The sequence below is a fragment of the Magallana gigas genome, chromosome 7 (assembly GCF_963853765.1).
Source record: "Magallana gigas chromosome 7, xbMagGiga1.1, whole genome shotgun sequence".
NCBI lineage: Eukaryota > Metazoa > Mollusca > Bivalvia > Ostreida > Ostreidae > Magallana > Magallana gigas.
The window spans coordinates 11066396-11086135 of record NC_088859.1 but is presented as its reverse complement, the minus strand read 5'-3'; the positions used below and the strand labels follow the sequence as shown (position 1 = coordinate 11086135).

At 31.2% G+C, this 19740-nt stretch overlaps 1 protein-coding gene across 3 annotated transcripts; it reads left to right on the top strand.

Annotated features, from left to right (window-relative positions):
* The first annotated feature begins 1315 nt into the window (after positions 1–1315).
* LOC105336400 (cytochrome P450 10) lies at positions 1316–11992 on the top strand. 3 transcript variants are annotated; one of them, XM_066066770.1, is made up of 12 exons: positions 1316–1482; positions 1648–1734; positions 1910–2089; positions 2549–2745; positions 2873–3063; positions 3851–4071; positions 4235–4372; positions 4561–4727; positions 9816–9894; positions 10729–10891; positions 10978–11021; positions 11153–11992. In XM_066066770.1, the coding sequence occupies exons 1-12, from the start codon at positions 1405–1407 to the stop codon at positions 11261–11263; spliced, it is 1656 nt and encodes a 551-aa protein (XP_065922842.1). In that variant the 5' UTR covers positions 1316–1404; the 3' UTR covers positions 11264–11992. The 3 variants fall into 3 exon arrangements, with proteins under 3 accessions (XP_065922842.1, XP_034311718.2, XP_034311719.2); XM_034455827.2 differs by having other exon boundaries at positions 1392–1482; positions 1598–1734; positions 11153–11991; XM_034455828.2 differs by lacking the exon at positions 1316–1482 and having other exon boundaries at positions 1669–1801; positions 11153–11991.
* The last annotated feature ends 7748 nt before the right edge of the window (positions 11993–19740 follow it).

Genomic DNA, 19740 nt, shown 5'->3' with positions numbered 1-19740 from the left:
AAAGAACTGTAGTTATAACAAATACTACCTCATCAAGCAAAAAACATATCCTGTTTATACAATAGTACTGTTTAAAACATAAACAGTCCAAAGGTTAAAATAACAGTACCATAATGAATACCAGAATCAAGTCAAAAAGTACACGATAAAAAAATACAAATGTAAATTGTTAACAGAGACTTCACGTACATGCAAATAATGGTACCCATTGCTAAGGATTAATCGCTTACAAAGTACATTAATATTATACTATCAATAAAGAAATATGTATACCCCCAAACATTATTGATTTTTGTGATATTGTATGGCAGAAAGTTTTGTCCTGATTAAATCCTATGATTTGCAACAAAAACCTAAATGTCTATGAGGCATATATTTTTTTATGATTTTATGATTGTTTTTATCCAAGAGAATACTCTAACATTACCTTTTAGCCAGGAATGCAAAGACCGTGAATGAGGAAAACTTCCGGTTACGTACATTTATAACAGACAGCAGTAAGAATGGCTTACAAGATAAGGTAGACAAAGGTTTTCAATTATTTTGAAAACAGCTAGGAAGAACAGATAAAAGAGAAAATCATTATCTATTCAGTTAAAATTATACCGGTATCACAGATTTTCGAACATTACATGTTTACCACTACAAAAACTATTTAAATTGCTCTTACCACTTAAAATCAGATTTTTTAAAAGGGATCCATAAATAATCTTCTTTGAAGAACAATGCTTTAAAATACACTGCATCGAATTTATCTATATTTGTTAGTATTTTGCATTGTCAGCGGTGATGATTTTCCATTCATGATTCTTGTTTATGTGTTTGGCCAGATTAAGTGCATAGGAGAGTTAATTAAAATCAGCTTCCAAAAAGATATCATGATCTGTAATTAGGTCCACATGCTGTTTTGCAAAGAAGATTAAAACTTCCAAAAACCAAGTTGAAATAACGAATATCAGTGGCGTAGCGCCCTTTAAGCAAAAACGCAAATGAATAGACATAATTTTTGCATATGTTATATAAACAAATTGTAATGTAATGTGGAATATCTTTTATTTTATAGCCTTTTATTTGGAACTTTAACAATATCGAAAAACTTATTTAAAACAATTAACGACTAGAATAATGTAATATACTAAAGAATACTTGATGCTACATTTGTTGACCCGAGTGTATTCTTTTTTGAATTTTTTGCAAAAATGTTCAGAGTAGTCAATCTTAAAATCGATCGTTAAAGCCCTTTTCGCTGGAACTCAGGGATGTTATCCTCTTTCAAGAACAAACCCACCTGCGTCAATAACGTAATACGTAAGTGTCACCCACAGAGACTTGCTGTGCTACCAGCATAACAACACAGGCCACGTGATCGATTTAAAGATATAGGGGTTTCACAGTCCTCTATTCATGTTCTGTAATAAGGAGTTATTGAATGGTACTGAGAAAGGGTGGACACCAGAATTCTCTGAAGCTTCAATACATCGGGTACGTATACAAGATTATTTTGAAAAGCCAAATATTGCATTGATGTGTATGTATTTATAAATAATTGATGTCAGTTCAAATGAAATTGATTTTGTATGTTTTTCGTTATACTTAGAGTAGAATAGAATCCTTAAACTTGGAATGGCATTCAATCAAATTTTTAAGAGATCATTCCCAGGGAAAAAATTTCTATCCACTCAGACCGACATAGCGAATCATGTGACATCCGGAGTGGAAAAACAAGCAATCCTGGTATGGTTTTAAAATACTTCTTGAACCCTTTACGTATCGTCATGGAAGGAGACGTATAAACCGGAAGGTTCATTCACTCTCTTAATGATATTCTGACTTCATATGATTACTTGTATTTGTGTTAAATTAAGGTGATTTTGTTTATTTTAACCTCAAATATCATTTGTTTCCTTAGTGTCCATTTGCAACAACGGAAAATGGTAAAAATCACAGAGAGGCGACAACAGAGGCAAACAACAATGTACCATTAGTTCAACCATTTGAAAGTATTCCAGGACCAAAGGGTCTGCCAATAATCGGCACCCTCTTTGACTACATGAAAAAAGACGGACCAAAAATTACCAAACTATTTGAGGTAAACATGTTTTATTCACTTCTTAACTAACTACAGTGTATATCATTAGTAAGGTTAATTTGATATATTTCTGAAGCAATACAAACTGTTATTCATGTCAAACTTTTTTATTTTGAAATTGTAATCAACAACTTTAAAGACAAAATTAGCGTTCTTTTTAAACTTCTGCTAGTCATATAATTGTGGGAAAAGCTTTGTTAAGGTCCTGATTGAAGTAAAATTACATTAATGTTGTCATGTTCTAAAAACTGAAAAAAGTGTTTGCTTATACCTGAGTAGTGAAAAATTTTTTCTAAAGAAATCTAGTGATTACTAGTAACTTTGATTTTATTTATGAAGAATTATCAAAAGTTTCTGCAGCATAATAGACTGCTCTTATTGGTTTAAGGAAAACGATTTTCCATACATAGTATTCAGACTGAACTCATTAACGCGTTTTTGTTCGATTTAAACATATAGGCATACAGACAAAGATCTAATGAATTTGGGCCTATTTATAAAGAGACAATAGCCAGCCTCTCAACAGTTGTTGTCAGTGATCCGGTTGAATACAATAAGGTTATCAGAATTGAAGGAAAGTATCCTGTAAGGAGTGTGATGGAGCCATGGCATTATTATCGGAAACAAAAAAACGTGGGACAGGGGCTCGTGAATTCGTAAATAATTTCAGGCTTTATTTAACTGTATTCAACTCTCTAATATGTTACAGAGCTATTGTATGCTTATATAACATTTTCTATGCGACACAGAGTATAAGAAGAACATTCCCTATTTTTTTGATAGAAATGGTCCAGAATGGTACAAACTCAGAACAGCTTCTGCCAAAAAGATGCTTAAGATTCAGGAAGTCTCAGAATATTGCACTGATATGAGCGAAGTGGCTGAAGACTTTACTCAAGTTCTGCTAGAGCGAAGAAATAAAGACAATGAAGTAGTGGGTCTGAAAGAGGAGGTCTTTAAATGGGCCATGGAATGTGAGTTGTGTTAAATGAATAAGAACACTAAATGTTTAATCTGTTTTATGCGTATGTTTGAATAATTAGTGAAAGATATATTGAAAACTTGGTAATATCAATTTGAACAAAAGTACACCAAATTCAAATATTAAAAAACATTAAAAATTTCCAAAGCTCAAGAATCTATGTTTTATTCATAAAAGCTAAAGAATCTTTTAAGGTTGAGGATGGGAAAAAAAGAAAAAACCTTCGTCGGTCCCAAATCAATCATATTCAAATATAAACGTATCGATTTAACCTTCAGAGATTAGAAATGTTGAAGATGGGATACATTATTTTGGAACTTTATATTCAAATTCAAAGAAGAGTAAGACAAAATAATTCAGTTGTCCAAGCCTCTTTAAAAGTCAGTTCAAACAGATAGATTTCGACTGATGTCACACATAGACGACTAAGCATGCCAAAAATTACTAATATCCAAAATGCATGTTTTAACATATTTTCAACAAATATTTCCTACAGCATGAAAATGTTAATATTAAAACGTTTTCAAAAATTGGTTTTTTTTGTATCGTAAGAACCGTATAAAAATTTGAAACCTTTATTTTTTTCATGAAGTATTAAAGATGCAGTTTAGGGAAAGATAATATGCTTCTTTCGTAACCTAATTTTCCTAACAAAACAGTTGTAACTAAAATAATAAACAAATAGACGTTAAACATTCAGAAAACAAAAGAATAAACAATATACCTGTATGAAGTTTAGCGCAGATCATGATAAGAGCAATAGCTTGTTTATTTTTCAGCAATGGGTACCTTTTTGTTTGACTCCAGAATCGGTTTGCTTGGCCTCAACCCTCCTCAACAGTCTGTTGATTTCATACAAAATCTACAAGGATTTTTCAGACTGATGTCGCCGCTGACGTTCAACTTCCCATTTTACAAATTGTTTCCCACGACAGAGTGGCGACATTTTCAAAGTTACGCCGACAACGTCTTCAGGATCGGGAGATCGTTTGTGGACAAGGTCTTGCCTATTAATGTGTTTTATATACTTTTGTTGATATTGTATAAAGGGTTGGACTACATCGCATATTCTGTACTTGTAAGACTTTGGTTTTTATGTTTCAATACAAGAAAAATGAAAAGAATTCTTTCTGATTTATCATGGGACATGTTATTTGCTTTAGATAAATGAAGAAAAACCCATTAAGCCACAGAGAGGTGAGAAATCCTCTTTTGTACAACACATACGGAGTCAGGAATCCCTCAGTGAAAACGAGGCTCTGTCTACTGTTGTAGATCTTTTAGTTGGGGCTACAGAAACGGTGAGAAAATATAACCATTCATGTGTATTTATTTAAAATTGAAAACACAAAATGCATTGCTATTATATCGTATTTTAAGATTCTTAGATTCAAAAGTAGGTGGATAAATGATAAATTATTCGAGTTTGGTTCATCATCTACATCATCGTAATAATGTCACAGCATAATTTTTTTCTCTAATGTCCTAGACGTCTAATGCCTGTCTATGGGTGATATATTGCTTGGCTAGACATCCAGAGGTCCAGGAAAAGCTTTACAACGAGACGGCTAAAGTTTTACCAACCGGAGAGAAACTCACAGCGGACAAGCTCTTACAGCTTCCGTATGTGAAGGCCGTTTTCAAGGAGACATTAAGGTAAGCTGATTGACCGACATTTCTGATCTCGTTCTATAAAGAACGGCCATACAGCTAAATAAAATCATTGATTTTTTTGTTGTTGCTTAATAAGCGATATTAGCTATATTATGATACATACACTGACTAATGTTTGCGCTATGTTTTTCTTAAAATTTTGTCTGTCTTGTACAACTACAGTACTTTTTCTTTATAATAATTACCGAAATGCAATTTTTAGTACATTGCAAAATATAATGGTTATAATCGTTTATTCAGGTAACAAATGTGTTGTATTTTTAAGCTTAATATGATGTTAAAAGCATATTTTATCTTTACATTTTATTTTTACAATTTTATAATTAATCCTTCTTATCCACATTTCAAAACAAACACAATGACAATGTTTACTAACCTACCAATTGAAAATCAAAGTACTGAAGTACTGAAAGCCGGGCTCTTTTGGTGTGTCTTTATGCATATTTTGTAGTAAAGACTGAAAATCTCTCTCTCTCTCTCTCTCTCTCTCTCTCTCTCTCTCTCTCTCGCTCATGCTTTTAATGTCGGCAAAGCATTAGAGAGCGACCAAATTTTGTAAGCGGCTATAAACAAAAATATGTCTGTCTAGTAGAAGTTAAAAAGTTCAACAGTTGCTGCCTGAATTTTGAAACAAGCATTATATATTCAATCCCCATTTCTTCATCGCGCAGCAAAGTAGTTCATGGAAATTCATGCGCATTGTATGTGTCCAAAATGCATAGTAATGTTTTAAAAACACGTTATTAATAAGAAAACTAAAAAAGATAGACAATTCATTCGAAATTTAAAAAAAGAAACAAAATGCCAACACTTTTGACAAAACATGGCTCTTTGTGTAACTATTTGGGATAGCGGAAGCTCAAGGTATCACACCGGTAATTGTTTTCACTATATAACACTATAGAGGGGAACAAATTCTTAAAAATCAGTTTGTATTTTTCATGACAAAATATTCGGAGGAAATGTTATTTGTTACCTATCTCATCAGCTAACACCATAAAAAGGGCAATCGATACTGCATTTTCTCAAAATATCTAGCTCCAAACAGGTCTACCCTCAAAACCACGTGTTTTCCATTTGTATGTAAACAGACTGCACACTCCCCAGGAAGCTGCTGCATGAGCCCTGAAAGAAGTAGTCCCTGTGAAAAAAAATCATCACCTAACAAAATACATGAAATATCCTACTCAGTGGTACAAAAAATTTTAATACTGAGTAAAGGAAAATGTAAAAATGCAGTCAAGGAAAAAAATAATTCTGAAGTATATATGAAACTACAATTGACTAAGTTCATTTTGATTGGCCGATTACCGGTGTGATACCTTGAAGAGACTCTAAAGATGTCAGATTCCTTCCAAATTTGCACCTGAGAATTCCCAATCAACTGTCACCAAATCCCTAAAACCCTGTCCCCAAGCTCCCAATATTTCATTAGCTATTGAGGATTTATCTCCCTTACTCAGACTGAAGAAAATAGCACAGATGAAACACATTTGGAGCCTCACACCATGCACGACCTGAAGCCAATTTTTATCCTTAAAACAACAAGATACAAAATCATCTTGGTACCAAATCAGAGCATATACATTTTTCTTTACATCAAAATAAAAATATTCCATTAGAGTCGCTTCATTATGCAATCATTGCATAACAAAGAAGAAATTTATCCCTATTGTTCACACATTTCATAACTATATTGTGAAATTGTCAAAAATGAAATCTGTATCTGGTAAATTTATTTATCAGGTAAAGCCTGTTTACCTGTCTACACACTGCCATACTCACTTTTATCTAAAAGCAGCATGGTAACACAGGACAGCCCAAATGATATCAGCATGTAATGGAGCTCAGATCTGCTCTGACAACCATAAATCTTGCTTTGATGATAAGAAATGTAAAAGAAACAACTGGGATGCAACTTCATTCTGTGATTTATGTAACATTCTATCTGTAGAGCAAAAGTAGCCATGAAATTTCAATTGGACACACTTAATTATACCCCTCATCAGGCCATCCCTATAGAATTTGAAGAGAATTACTGATCAATGATGATTGACACATGTTAGATAATTTACAGCAAGAGCAATAAGCATATACATGAAGTAATTCAATAAGGCAATGCATTTCTGATGCATATTTACAAGAGAAATCACATAAGTGCATGCCATATCACAATACTAAAAAAAGAATCATACCAACGCCCATAGTTGTGGATATGGGTGGGGCATCTACATGTATATTGTACCCATACATGTTACATGATATGATTTCATTCAAATTTTGATTTTCATTACTTAGAATAGGACAGGTGTGCTGAGGTTACCATATAAAAAATAGTAATATCTCCTTCTAAACATTTTAACAATGACTAATGTTTCAATATCTTAGGTCATTCAAACATAAATATCAGTATTTGTATTTTGTAAATAAGGAACTCCCCTTAAAATGTGGGAAGAAACTGATTTTTTGGCTATAATGCATAAAAACATTTTCTGGTAAACTGAAATTCATCAGTTTTTAAGGATGAAAACCATGAAAAGCTCCTAGATTCAATCATGATGATATTATACATACTTAACTCATAATGACCTTCTCAACTAAATGCATGAAACCTCTTTTCTACACAAAATATACATCTGTGTGATCTTGTAAATGGTGTTAAAGCATGTTTTTGCCTTAAACTATTACAAATGGGTAATTCAGTGTAAAATAAACATAAACATAGCACATATTTGCCCAAATCCCCTAATTCCTTGAATCAGGACTATGTAGGAAATGAAATTAAATCTCACATAAGGTGAGCAGATATCAAAGAAATTAAAGTTTTTGTCAAAATAATCCTTCGATAGACTGTTCATGTTCTTCTTCGCAATGTTTCGCACTTGTCGCTTAATTCTGAGACTTGCACGTAAACTCAAAATTGGTCATTCGATGAAAAACTAGTCGCTGCGTGCTCTTACAACAAAGTCTGAGGGCATCAAATATGACTGCGACAACTGATCTGCACACTTTTACAGCATCTAGAACACAGAAACCAATATTCTAAGCTCCAGTGATTCATATCATCCATTTTTAAAGGTTTTTATTATTATATATTAAAAATTACATGTTTTCCACACCAAAAATCATCATTTTTCATATTTTTTTTCATTACAAAATTTCAAAAGCATTTTTCTATCTTCAGACTACAGAAACTAATTTCTGTTAACAAAATTTGACATAAAATACTGAAAACTGGCACCTGCATGCATTTTTCAAATTTGACACACAGCCCTTCAAGGTATCACACCGGTAATTGTTTTCACTATATAACACTATAGAGGGGAACAAATTCTTAAAAATCAGTTTGTATTTTTCATGACAAAATATTCGGAGGAAATGTTATTTGTTACCTATCTCATCAGCTAACACCATAAAAAGGGCAATCGATACTGCATTTTCTCAAAATATCTAGCTCCAAACAGGTCTACCCTCAAAACCACGTGTTTTCCATTTGTATGTAAACAGACTGCACACTCCCCAGGAAGCTGCTGCATGAGCCCTGAAAGAAGTAGTCCCTGTGAAAAAAAATCATCACCTAACAAAATACATGAAATATCCTACTCAGTGGTACAAAAAATTTTAATACTGAGTAAAGGAAAATGTAAAAATGCAGTCAAGGAAAAAAATAATTCTGAAGTATATATGAAACTACAATTCATTTTGATTGGCCGATTACCGGTGTGATACCTTTACCTTGACGCTGTTTGGTTTTTTGTTTACTTGTGCTATTTATAGTAACATTGGCGATTTGCCTGCCTATAGCCAGGACTCTGCTTTCAGCAAAGCCCGGCTAAAAATGTTAAAATCTCTTTATATTGGTTTTTTTTTTTACAATCTAGTATTTCCTATATTCCTTTAAATTCCGAATTTTATCTAGTCTAATATTTTTGGTCTTAAACTATCCAGTTTCTCTTTTGTTTTATTTAATTGTTATTAAACTTGTGATACATAATGATATTTTGCATGTTGTTCATACTCTGTATTTTTTTAAATAAATAATAAAACCAGAGAGAGAGTATATCTATATTATGTGATTTTATATCTACTTTATCCAACAAGTTGAAATGGTGAATATATTCGCGAGGCTTGCCGAAATCACACAATTATAGATGTTCTATTTATCTCATACAATTTGATTTATATTATAAAGCTTTTGAGACAGTCCCTTATACGATCCGAACTTTTTTCAAAGATAAAAAAAAAACAATGAATGCAACGTTGTGTTATGCGGTTATTGTGAAAGGTCAAAAATAGTTCGGACCGGAAGTATTTGATTAAACATCACCCGTTTGATAAAGCAAAGGTTTATCACACGGGTAATATTCACCACAGGTATGAGATAAATATCAATTTCAAAATAGCATGCCTTTTAATTAAGTCGTTAAAGCATCCATAACAACATCACATCATTGAATTGAATTTTATCAAATATATCCATGTTATGTTTTGTCTTTAAATGGACATGGTCACAATTTTAGTCAATTTTGTTGCGTTTTTAATGTTTATAATGCTTCAGTAAGGCATTTTTAAATGCAAACTAAAATTAGAGCGTCAGTCGTCGATTTACAAGCAAGATACATACACTGTAGCTCACATGTCTTATTTATGTGACAAAGCCTGGGTTATGTTTTGGTTTACATTTTGAATGTTGAAAATGTAAACAAAAACATGCCACGAGCCATGTTTACATAACAAAGAACTGTGAACTCTGTATCTTGATTATAACTCTATGACTAACGCTCAAACTTTGGTTGATCATTAGTAATGCATTTCTAAAGCATAGGTAACAATAAAAATGGAAAAATGAAAGTTGTAACCATGCCAATTTAAATTTCACTGAATTATTCATTTAATGAAACGCTTTGTCACAATTCAGTTTTTTTCTTCAACTCATTGGTATCACTCAATGCTTCTGTTTTTAATTTGTCACCAAGAATTTCAAATATTTATTTTTTCCTCTGAGGGATAGATATTTAGATAACGGGTTTTTGGACGAAAGATTGATGAATTTCTTACATATTTTTACAGGCTCTATCCAATTACGTTTTCTACAAGTAGATATATGGATAAAGATATTGAAATTGCTGGATACAATGTACCAAAAGGGGTAGGTGTGTTCCGTTATATATATATATATATATATATATATATATATATATATATATATATATATATATATATATATATATATATATATATATATATATATATATATATATATCCAAAAAAACCTCAGTGGTCGGTGAAATATATATAAAACTTAAATAAATGAAAACACAAAGATCGAGTTAAACATAAGCGCTTTCATTTTCTTCAGATGTTTTACAATACTGTTATATATATATATATATATATATATATATATATATATATATATATATATATATATATATATATATATATATGTAGATAAATAAAGCCTTGGTACAGCAAAAAATACTTAAATAAATAAAACCGAATGCGACAGTCCAAATTAAATAAATTGTTTACTGTTAGCGCTTTCAGCCATGTCGGCTCTTCAGACAGTTATACAAAATTAAAAATGTTGTATAACTGTCTGAAGAGCCGACATGGCTGAAAGCGCTAACAGTAAACAATTTATTTAATTTGGACTGTCGCATTGTTTTATATATATATATATATATATATATATATATATATATATATATATATATATATATATATATATATATATATATATATATAAAGGAACTCTTTAACCCATGGATTTCTTTTGTTGTTTTGAATCAGTTTGATATATCTTTGTATTATAATTCATCTTGAAAGGTACTTGAATATTATCCTGTATTGTGATAACTTGTAAAAATATTTCAGTTCAAAATTTTGAATGTCTTTTTTGTATAGAATGAAAATCAAAAGTGATATTCTTACTCACTCTGAGAGAATTAACACGTACTCTTTTCAACTTTGAATATTTCAGATTCACATTCAGTGCAACCTATACGGAGTATACAGAGATAGCCAGTATTTTCCAGACCCAGAAACATTCAAACCAGAGCGATGGCTGAAAGAAAACCAAATGGACAAGGACAAGAAAGCGCTATCTAACTTAGTCTGGGGCCACGGGGCCAGGATGTGTATTGGTTAGACATGCTTCCTTTGATTTCCATTGGCTATGATGTTTTTCCTTCTTTTTTTGGTTCTAATCTCTTTCTTATTTTTATTTTAGGTCGTCGTTTAGCAGAACAAGAAATCCACATTTTAATCACCAAGGTAATAGTCAACCCTGACACGAAATAATTTTTGTTCATAAAAGTCTATTTTTATTATTTTTCAATAAAACTTTATTAAAGTTTACATTTACGTTTTTTTAAAAAATTGTACTCTTTATTTTACATTTCTAGATTATACAGAAGTTTCGGCTAGAGTATCACCATGAGCCTGTGGAAGCAATTCTGAAAACAGTAATGACACCCGAGCAACCACTGCTTATCTCATTCATTCCAAGGGACTAAAATCTTTTTGTGTACTTCTTGACTTCAGTACATATATTTGTGATATTTGGTAACATTTTTATTATATTCTGTTTATATTGTGAATGACTATTTTAAATGATATAATTTTTGTGATTTTGTGATTTCAAAATTATAAATTTTATGATAATGAAACTAAAATTGAATTTAAAGTGATTTTTAAAAAGTTCATTAAATAGTCGTTAATTGAATGTTTGTCAAAAAATATTCATTTTTTTTTATTATGGCGTACTAAATTATACATATGAAATAAATCGATGAATCCAGTTCGTGCTTGTTTTCATGAATTGAAGACATTTTTAATGGGGAATACTACGACTATAACAATGAATGTTATGAGGTTCGTGGCAGACTGGAATATATTTACCGAAATAAGACAGTCTAGACTTTGGAACTGAATGTTAAAGTGAGGTCATTATAGGAAGTTAACTAATTGCAAGTAATAAAAATATATTCATTGGAAGATTCGTAGCTCTGTAGACAGAATAATCAGGAATAAGATTCGTTAGACATCAACATTTAACCAAATTTAAGCTTAATGTTTGCAAAAAAAATGAAAAATTTACTTAAATTCAGTTCTTTGATGCAAAAACTTAGTTTGTAGTAGTCTAGACATACATGTATATATGATGTGAATATTTCATCGTAGTTATATATGTATTACAAATCATAAGGAAGACCGCATCGTCTGGTTTTTAATTTGAACGAAAAATACTGTTGATGTTGTATGGAAATGTGGAATGATTAAACATTGACTTTTGTTTTCAATTTCACAGTGTTGTTTAACTATTATATAGGTTTTACAGTTAAAATTGAAGAAACAAAATTATTGCATAGCATAGTGAAGGATAATGGAGCCTGTCAGGATGGCAGTTTATATCTGTTAAAGGAATAGATTTTAAATTATTCAAAAATTAAAACAAATAATAATAGAATTAACCGAACATTTTCTGACGAATTTTGTAAACAAAGAACTCAAATATCAGGTCAGATATTTAATGTCATCTATGGTGGCATGTCTCTGCCCCTTGAGGCAAGTTATTTTTCTTTCAAATATGTCGACATGCGAGATAGATATGTTGACATGCAAGATAGTTATGTCGACATGCAACATAACTATGTTTACATGCAAGAAAATTGCAATCAAATAAGAATTATTAAAACTATAAACAGATCTCAAATATTGCTCACATGTGACATCAAATATGCTATATGGGTATAGTCCGCTAATGCATTTTCCATGAGCGGTAATGTTAAAGGTATATGTAGTGTATTTGGAGTAAAAATTTTGACATGAGTTTGAGTAAAAATATACATCATGTTTTTTATGATTAGACGTTTCACAAACTCTGGGCCCGTAAAACATGCTCTTTTATTAGTTATTTGTCTCTTAACTTTGCTACACTTCTGATGAATATTAATGTGATCCGCCATTTGTAACGCCACTGAGCATGAGTGCGGGAAACACGATGGAGGAAAAGTTTGTTTACAAATTAAAATCACGTTCTTCATGTTTTAATTTAGATAATTCTTATATCAGACGATACCCAAAGCATTATTATCCCGTTATTCATTAATTAAGAACAATATAAATTGCTAATTATGTGTAATACAAATGAAACACGATTTTAGCATCAACGATACGGTAAAATGAGTGAATACCTATGGCACGCCAAATTCACAAAAATGAGCTAAACATAGTTTCACAGTCGATAAACTAGGTTTATCAGCTGTTAACTATAGTTTACAGATCCTTAACCATAGTTAACGATTCGTTAACTATAGTTTACATCTGTGAAACTATATTTCACGAATGTAAACTATAGTTTAAGAATGATAATCATAGTTTATCTGTAAAAAACGTTAACAATAGATTTTGCTGATAAATATAGATTCAAATTTGTTAAATATTATATACAATTGTAAACTATAGTTAAGAGTTGTTAATTATAGTTTCAAATCGTGAAACTACATTTATCAGACAAGTCCACAAAAATGAGCTAAACGTAGTTTCACAGTCGATAAACAAGGTTTATCGACTGTTAACTATAGTTTACGGATCGAAAACTATAGCTAACGACATTAATCTATATTTCACGTCTGTAACCTATAGTTAACGCGATAATCTATGTTTCACATCTGTAAACTATAGTTAACACTGAAAACAATCATTTGCGATTGTTTAACATGGTTTATCTGATAAATATAGTTTCACAATTGTGAAACTATGATTAACATCTCTAAACTATAGTTCACGAATGCAAATTGTATTATTTAAACATTAGGCGCCAAATTCACAAAAATGTGATAAACATAGTTTTACGTTTGTAAAGCATGGTATAAATGACAGTTAAATATAGTTTAGAACCAAAAACTATGATTAACGATCTGTAAACATAGTTTATCTAATAAATATAGTTTCACAATCGTGAAACTATATTTATCAACTCTAAACTATAGTTTACAGATGTGAATCTATATTTATCAGCAAAATCTATTGCTAACGTGTATTTCCAGACAGAAAAACATAGATTTGCATTCGTAAACTATAGTTTACAGATGTGAAATATAGATTAACGTCGGTAAATATAGTTTAGGATCCGTAAACTATAGTTAACAGCCGATAAACCTAGTTTATCGACTGTGAAACTATGTTTTGCTAATTTATGTGAATTTGGCGTGCTTTAGATTTGTAAACCGAAGTTTACTGATCATAAAACCCTATTTATCAGATAAACTATGTTTAACAATCGCAAATGATTGTTTTCAGTGTTAACTATAGTTTACAGATGTGAAACACAGTATATCGCGTTAACTATAGTTTACAGATATGAAATATAGATTAACGTCGGTAACTAAAGTTTACGACCCGTAAACTATAGTTAACAGTCGATAAACCTAGTTTATCGACTGTGAAACTATGTTTAGCTCATTTTTGTGAATTTGGCGTGCCATAAATACCCCCTCTCCCTGAGGGATGCATGTTCTGAGAGTGTTTATTTATTCTTAAATCAAAAATTTCTCCAAACGGAAATCCACTTGTGGTTGATAACTTATAAAGTAAAGACATGGAACACATGGAGCACGTACAAACCTGGCTAGCAAAGCCCCTATAACTTCCTGAGAAAAACTTATATAAGTTTAATTCGGCTTAAATTCCTATTCCATCAATCTACAGGGTCTCCGATGACAATCTTCTCTTTGTTCCTATCCTTGTCAGTCTTGTCTCTTTTATGGACTCCACAAAAAATATAAAAATTATTTATTAATTTTTAGATCTATTTAACCCGATTGATATTTATCTTTATATAACATATTTAGATAAAAAAATCAATCAAATATTTTTTAGCATAAAAAAATACGCCACATATACATTTAACGTTAGAATTCATAGCTCCGGCCCTAATTTTCGTTCAGCAACAAGGGACCTCTTGTATGAAAGCTCATTAAACTGTCTCTTTCCTGATAAAATTTCGTGGTGTGAAGTCAGATTAGTTTTCCGGCAAAATATGTTTGCATTGAAAAACTCTGGAAATAAAAGTAAAAGTAGGGAATTTCACAGTTTTGGAAAGGGTGTACATCAAACAATTTCAATTCTTTTCTTCAAATGATAATTCAATTTTGACACTTGCTTTTAAAATTGCATATCCTCTTTTCTGACATGTGTCGAGCATTCTGATTTAAAATGTCCCAATAAATGTATATACACTCTGCAAGTATATAAACTATTTTGCTTAAAGGCAATACTTTTTTGTCCTACCGATTCCAAAATAGTTAGAGGGATATACCGATATGCTATTTATTTATGTCGACATGCAACTTATTAATGTTAACATGCCAGATAAATATGCTGCCATGCATCTTATATATGTGAACATGAAACTCAGTGATGTTCACATGCCACTTATTTATGTCGACGTGCAACTTAGTTATGTTCACATGCTACTTATTTTTGTCACCATGCAACATGTTGACATGCGAAATAAATATGTTGACATGCTACTTAGTTATGTTGACATGCAAGATAAATATGTTGACATGCTACTTATAAGTTGCATGTGAACATAACTAAGATGCATGTTAACATAACTAAGTTTCATGTCCACATAAACAAGTTGCATGTCAACATATTTATCTCGCATGTTAACATAAATAAGTTGCATGTCGACATAAATAAGTTGCATCTAGCATCCTGGTTGTCACATGTGGGCAATATTTGAGATTTGTTGATATTTTTTATAATTCTTATTCGATTGCAATTTTATTGCATGCCAACATATTTATATTGCATGTTGACATAACTATCTTGCATGATATCATATTTATCTTGCTTGTCGATATATTTAATAGAAAAATAACTTGCACACAAGGGGCAGAGATATGCCACCATATATTTCAGATAAGTTGGCGATATTTAAGATTTTTTGAGATTTGTTATAATTTTCTTTTTATTGTAATTTTCTTGCATGTCAACATAGGTATGTTGCATGTTGACATAACTATCTTGCATGTCAACATATTTATCCTGCATGACGACATATTTGATAGAAAAATAACTTGCACACAAGGGGCAGAAAAATGCCACCATATTTTTGTCTTCTTAAGTGCGAAATATTTCTAATAGAAACAAATGCTTCCACAAGTCAAATATATAAGCAAATGCAATAATATAAAGAAACTTCTATGAGTGAAAAACTAACTTCTGGTCTTAAAATAAAGCATCAAAGTAATACTTTAACTTTTAAAAGAGCATTTGCACGCCAAAATAGAGTTTAGTTATGTTAGCCACAAAGTGTTTTAACAATCACATACCTTCTATTTTCATAGCAAATTACATCCAACTGGGTTGGTGTGTCAAGCGTTTCTAAATTTTTTCTCTTGTATGCTACTTATACCTAACGTATTATTGTATAGAATTTAAGGTAAAAATATAATGATTAATTTTATATCGATAACAAATATAGTTAGTTTTAAGGCGGTTAAACGGTTTTATTTCAGACATTTTTCCAATAGCATTAACTGTCTGATCTATTTAAAGCTTATTTCGTGCATCATTTGTTTGAAACAGACATTCCTGGAGTTCTGGCCGATATATTTTTCAAATCTATCTTTTAGCAAAGAATGTGGGCGCTTAAGATGTACATTCGGCAGGAATCTGGGCGCACAAGAAGAGTGAAAATTTCATCAATTAATTTTGAATATTTTTCGAATTATAACCGTTATTTGGTGTCTGTTGGATGTGGAATGAGTGGGAAAATATTTGAAATGCAAAAGGTTTTATCATAATATGGGTCTAAATATAGCAACACGAAGCAATATTCATGCAAAATCCTACTTATTAACAACTGTTTTTAAATGATTTTGTTGTCTCTGGGTCTTCTCTCCACAAATTTGAAACGTGTAAAGATAACATATTTCAACATTAAAAATGTCGCTTTTTAAAAAAAGATGGAGAGATGACCCAGAGATGACTAATTATGTACTTTTTCAAATTATTTTTGAAGGATAAAAAACAAAGTCCATTGATATGACAATGTTGTGTCAAACAGTACTTTATACAGCCAATTGACAAGTCTCGCATGGCTTAGTGGTTTCGTCCTGGATTAGTGAATACAAACATTCAGTGTTTTGGGTTCAAATCCAACTGGTGGTCTTTTAAAAAAAACTTTTTTGTTTTAAATGTTTGTTATTATAACATGATGTTGAATTATAGTATACCGGTATATTTTAATTTGTTGTTATTGATTTCTAGATCTGCTGTATGAACACTATTTTCTTTTCTTATTACTAGTTTTTTTTTTTTATATACACAATATAACTTCATTAAAATATGTTTGCATTTACATTTCCAACTAGTTATCGGTTTCCCTCTCATTGCCATTTTTTGAAAGCTTGTGAGTTATTTAATAACCGGAATAGCCATGTACTTCGACACTCAACATAATATATTTCTGTTGAAACCTGTACATAGCCTTTCGAGGTTATAGACATTTAAATCCCAATTGATTCGTGTCGAGGATTCCTGCAAACTTACCATCTTGTGCGCTCACTTTCTTTCTGGATTAACTCAAAAAAGGAAACTTAAAGGCGATCATTCTTGACAAATAGTTCATGTCTGGGTGAAAAGTGAATCAATAGAATTATCTCGTGCCAGAATGACCTTCGAATGGACAGATTTATTAATGTCCAGACAGGCTGATCATTGTTTAATTGACCTAAAACCATTACTGGTGCATCTGACACATATGAAGCCTGTGGAGAACAGTTCTTAAAGTGACAGTTTGTTTCGTTTAAGGCATTATGAATCATTCTTCGAGATGTATGCGGTTAAATTTGAGCACACGTATTGAGCGTGTTTGATTACATCCTAATATCTTTGTATTTATAAAATGATTCCTCGTTACTTTTATTTATTTTTACTAGCAATTGTTCATTTTAATATTAAATTTTTAGCATTGTTACCTTATTGCCATTTCGAATAATTTTGCAAACCCCGCTTGCGCCCCTACAATACTTTTTATGCGTCATTGACGTAATGTATTGGACTATATGTACATGATCATGTGTATGTTACAAAGATTTGTAGTGTTATCACAGTCAATAGGAAAATGTTAATACATTACATAGGAACATTGGATTTAGCCCTCCTTAATATTAACCCAACGTTAAACGTTAAGACCAAACGTTAACACTTGATCATATCTTGTAGAACGGCTAAGAAATCTAAATACATGCGATTTATTTTTCATCATTTTGTTCGAAGAGCTAAATATGCTTACTCAGTTTTTTTTCGGTTACCTATAAAGGTTGTTAGGTAAAGCCGTATAATTTTTAACCTTTAGTAAAAACGTGAATGATTCTGGAGCAACTTGATGTGATATTCTGCACGGGTGTTCAGACTGATATATACAGTGTATTAGCAGTGACGTCAGAAGTAAATTGAAAATAAAAAATTCTTGACAGGCAAAAAAACCCCAAAAAACAATAAAACCAAAAAACGGGCTTTGGATATGGATATAAATAACTTTACAGGAAAATTGGGGGCTAAGCCCCCCCCCCCCCCTCCCCGGTTCCGACGCCTATCATTAGTAAAGAGAGAAAACATTAATAGATTACTCAATTATGAAATGGTTATGAAATACATCTATTTGATCTGCATCCAATCTGATTTATCATATAAATACGGTAATGCCAGAAAGATATGAAATATGGTTTTTCTATTTAACCTTATTAAAACCAGTATCGGAGCTTGTGGAAACCATTTAAATTGGCTTTAAAAAGTTAGACTTAAAACGTTTACTTCTAGAAAAATAAAATCTCCAGTGTCGACCAGAGACCTAGATGACACACTGTATTTATTTACATTTACTGAAGAAAAACAGGAATAAAAAAAAATCATGCACAAAGACGATGATTTTAGAATTGTGGATTCAATTTTTGTATCAAAACTATTTGACATTCACATGCAGTGTAATGAAAGTTCATGTCTGGGTGAAAATTCAAGAAGCAAATTAATCTTAGAAGTCGTGGAGGCAGTCTGGACAGATGGTCATCCAGACAGCCTTATCCCTCGGCTCGATCCTTCTCAAGGCTAATGAGCATTCTTATTTCAACACTTGTTTTTCTTCTCTTGATAATGTCAAATCATCATTTTTGATAATAAAAAGCAAATTACAAATATCAATATAAATTAGAACACATCTATTATTTCTTTTACTTTTGATATCTTTTTTTATTTTCAAACTGTTAGGGTTTATAGAGCTTTCGTTTTTATCTAGAAAGACATAGTAGTGATAAGAATAGATTTCATCATGATTGAGTTTCATTATTTCAGTTTTAGAAAACATCATAGATCATCTATGGAATGCACAAATTGATACAACAAAATGCATCTCTTAAGTTAAATGATAATGTTTATTGGTTTACAAGCATGTGAATTAATTTCTTTTGTGAATCCTTTAAACCTTATTATATATATTAAGTTTTAATTCAATATTTCATTTTAAGAATTAACATTAACAAATAACATTGATTTATTGTTTGGTGCAAAAGAGGCAAAACACAATTATCGATTCAGGGGCGGATACAGGATTTGTAGTGGGGGGGGGGGGGCGTGGATAAAATTGTTGAGGAAGCTCCTGGGTTTTCGTGTATTTTGAAGGTAAAACCAGGCTCAAAGTAGTGGTATTTTAGTTATGTACACTTTTAAAAGATGAAATAAGCAATAAAAATAAACAAAAAAGATAAAGTTTTCATTTCTTTTAATCACCAGTTGGATTTTCAAGCAACATCCGTCTTGGATTTCGAAACAAATATGTCAATGATTTTACTGACATCTACCTTGATGTCTTTATGTATAAACAAAAGCATAAGAGCATTAAATCGCTCTCCTCCCATCGTAGAGCGCAGATAACTCTTGATAAATCGTAAAGATGAATTGGCCCTTATTGTTACTTATA

Coding starts and splice junctions, on each gene's coding strand:
- LOC105336400 (XM_066066770.1), top strand. CDS start 1,405: ATGTTCTGTAATAAGGAGTTATTGAATGGTACTGAGAAAGGGTGGACA. Junction 4,373..4,560: donor TAGTTGGGGCTACAGAAACG/GTGAGAAAATAT, acceptor CTAATGTCCTAG/ACGTCTAATGCCTGTCTATG. Junction 10,892..10,977: donor CGGGGCCAGGATGTGTATTG/GTTAGACATGCT, acceptor TTTTTATTTTAG/GTCGTCGTTTAGCAGAACAA.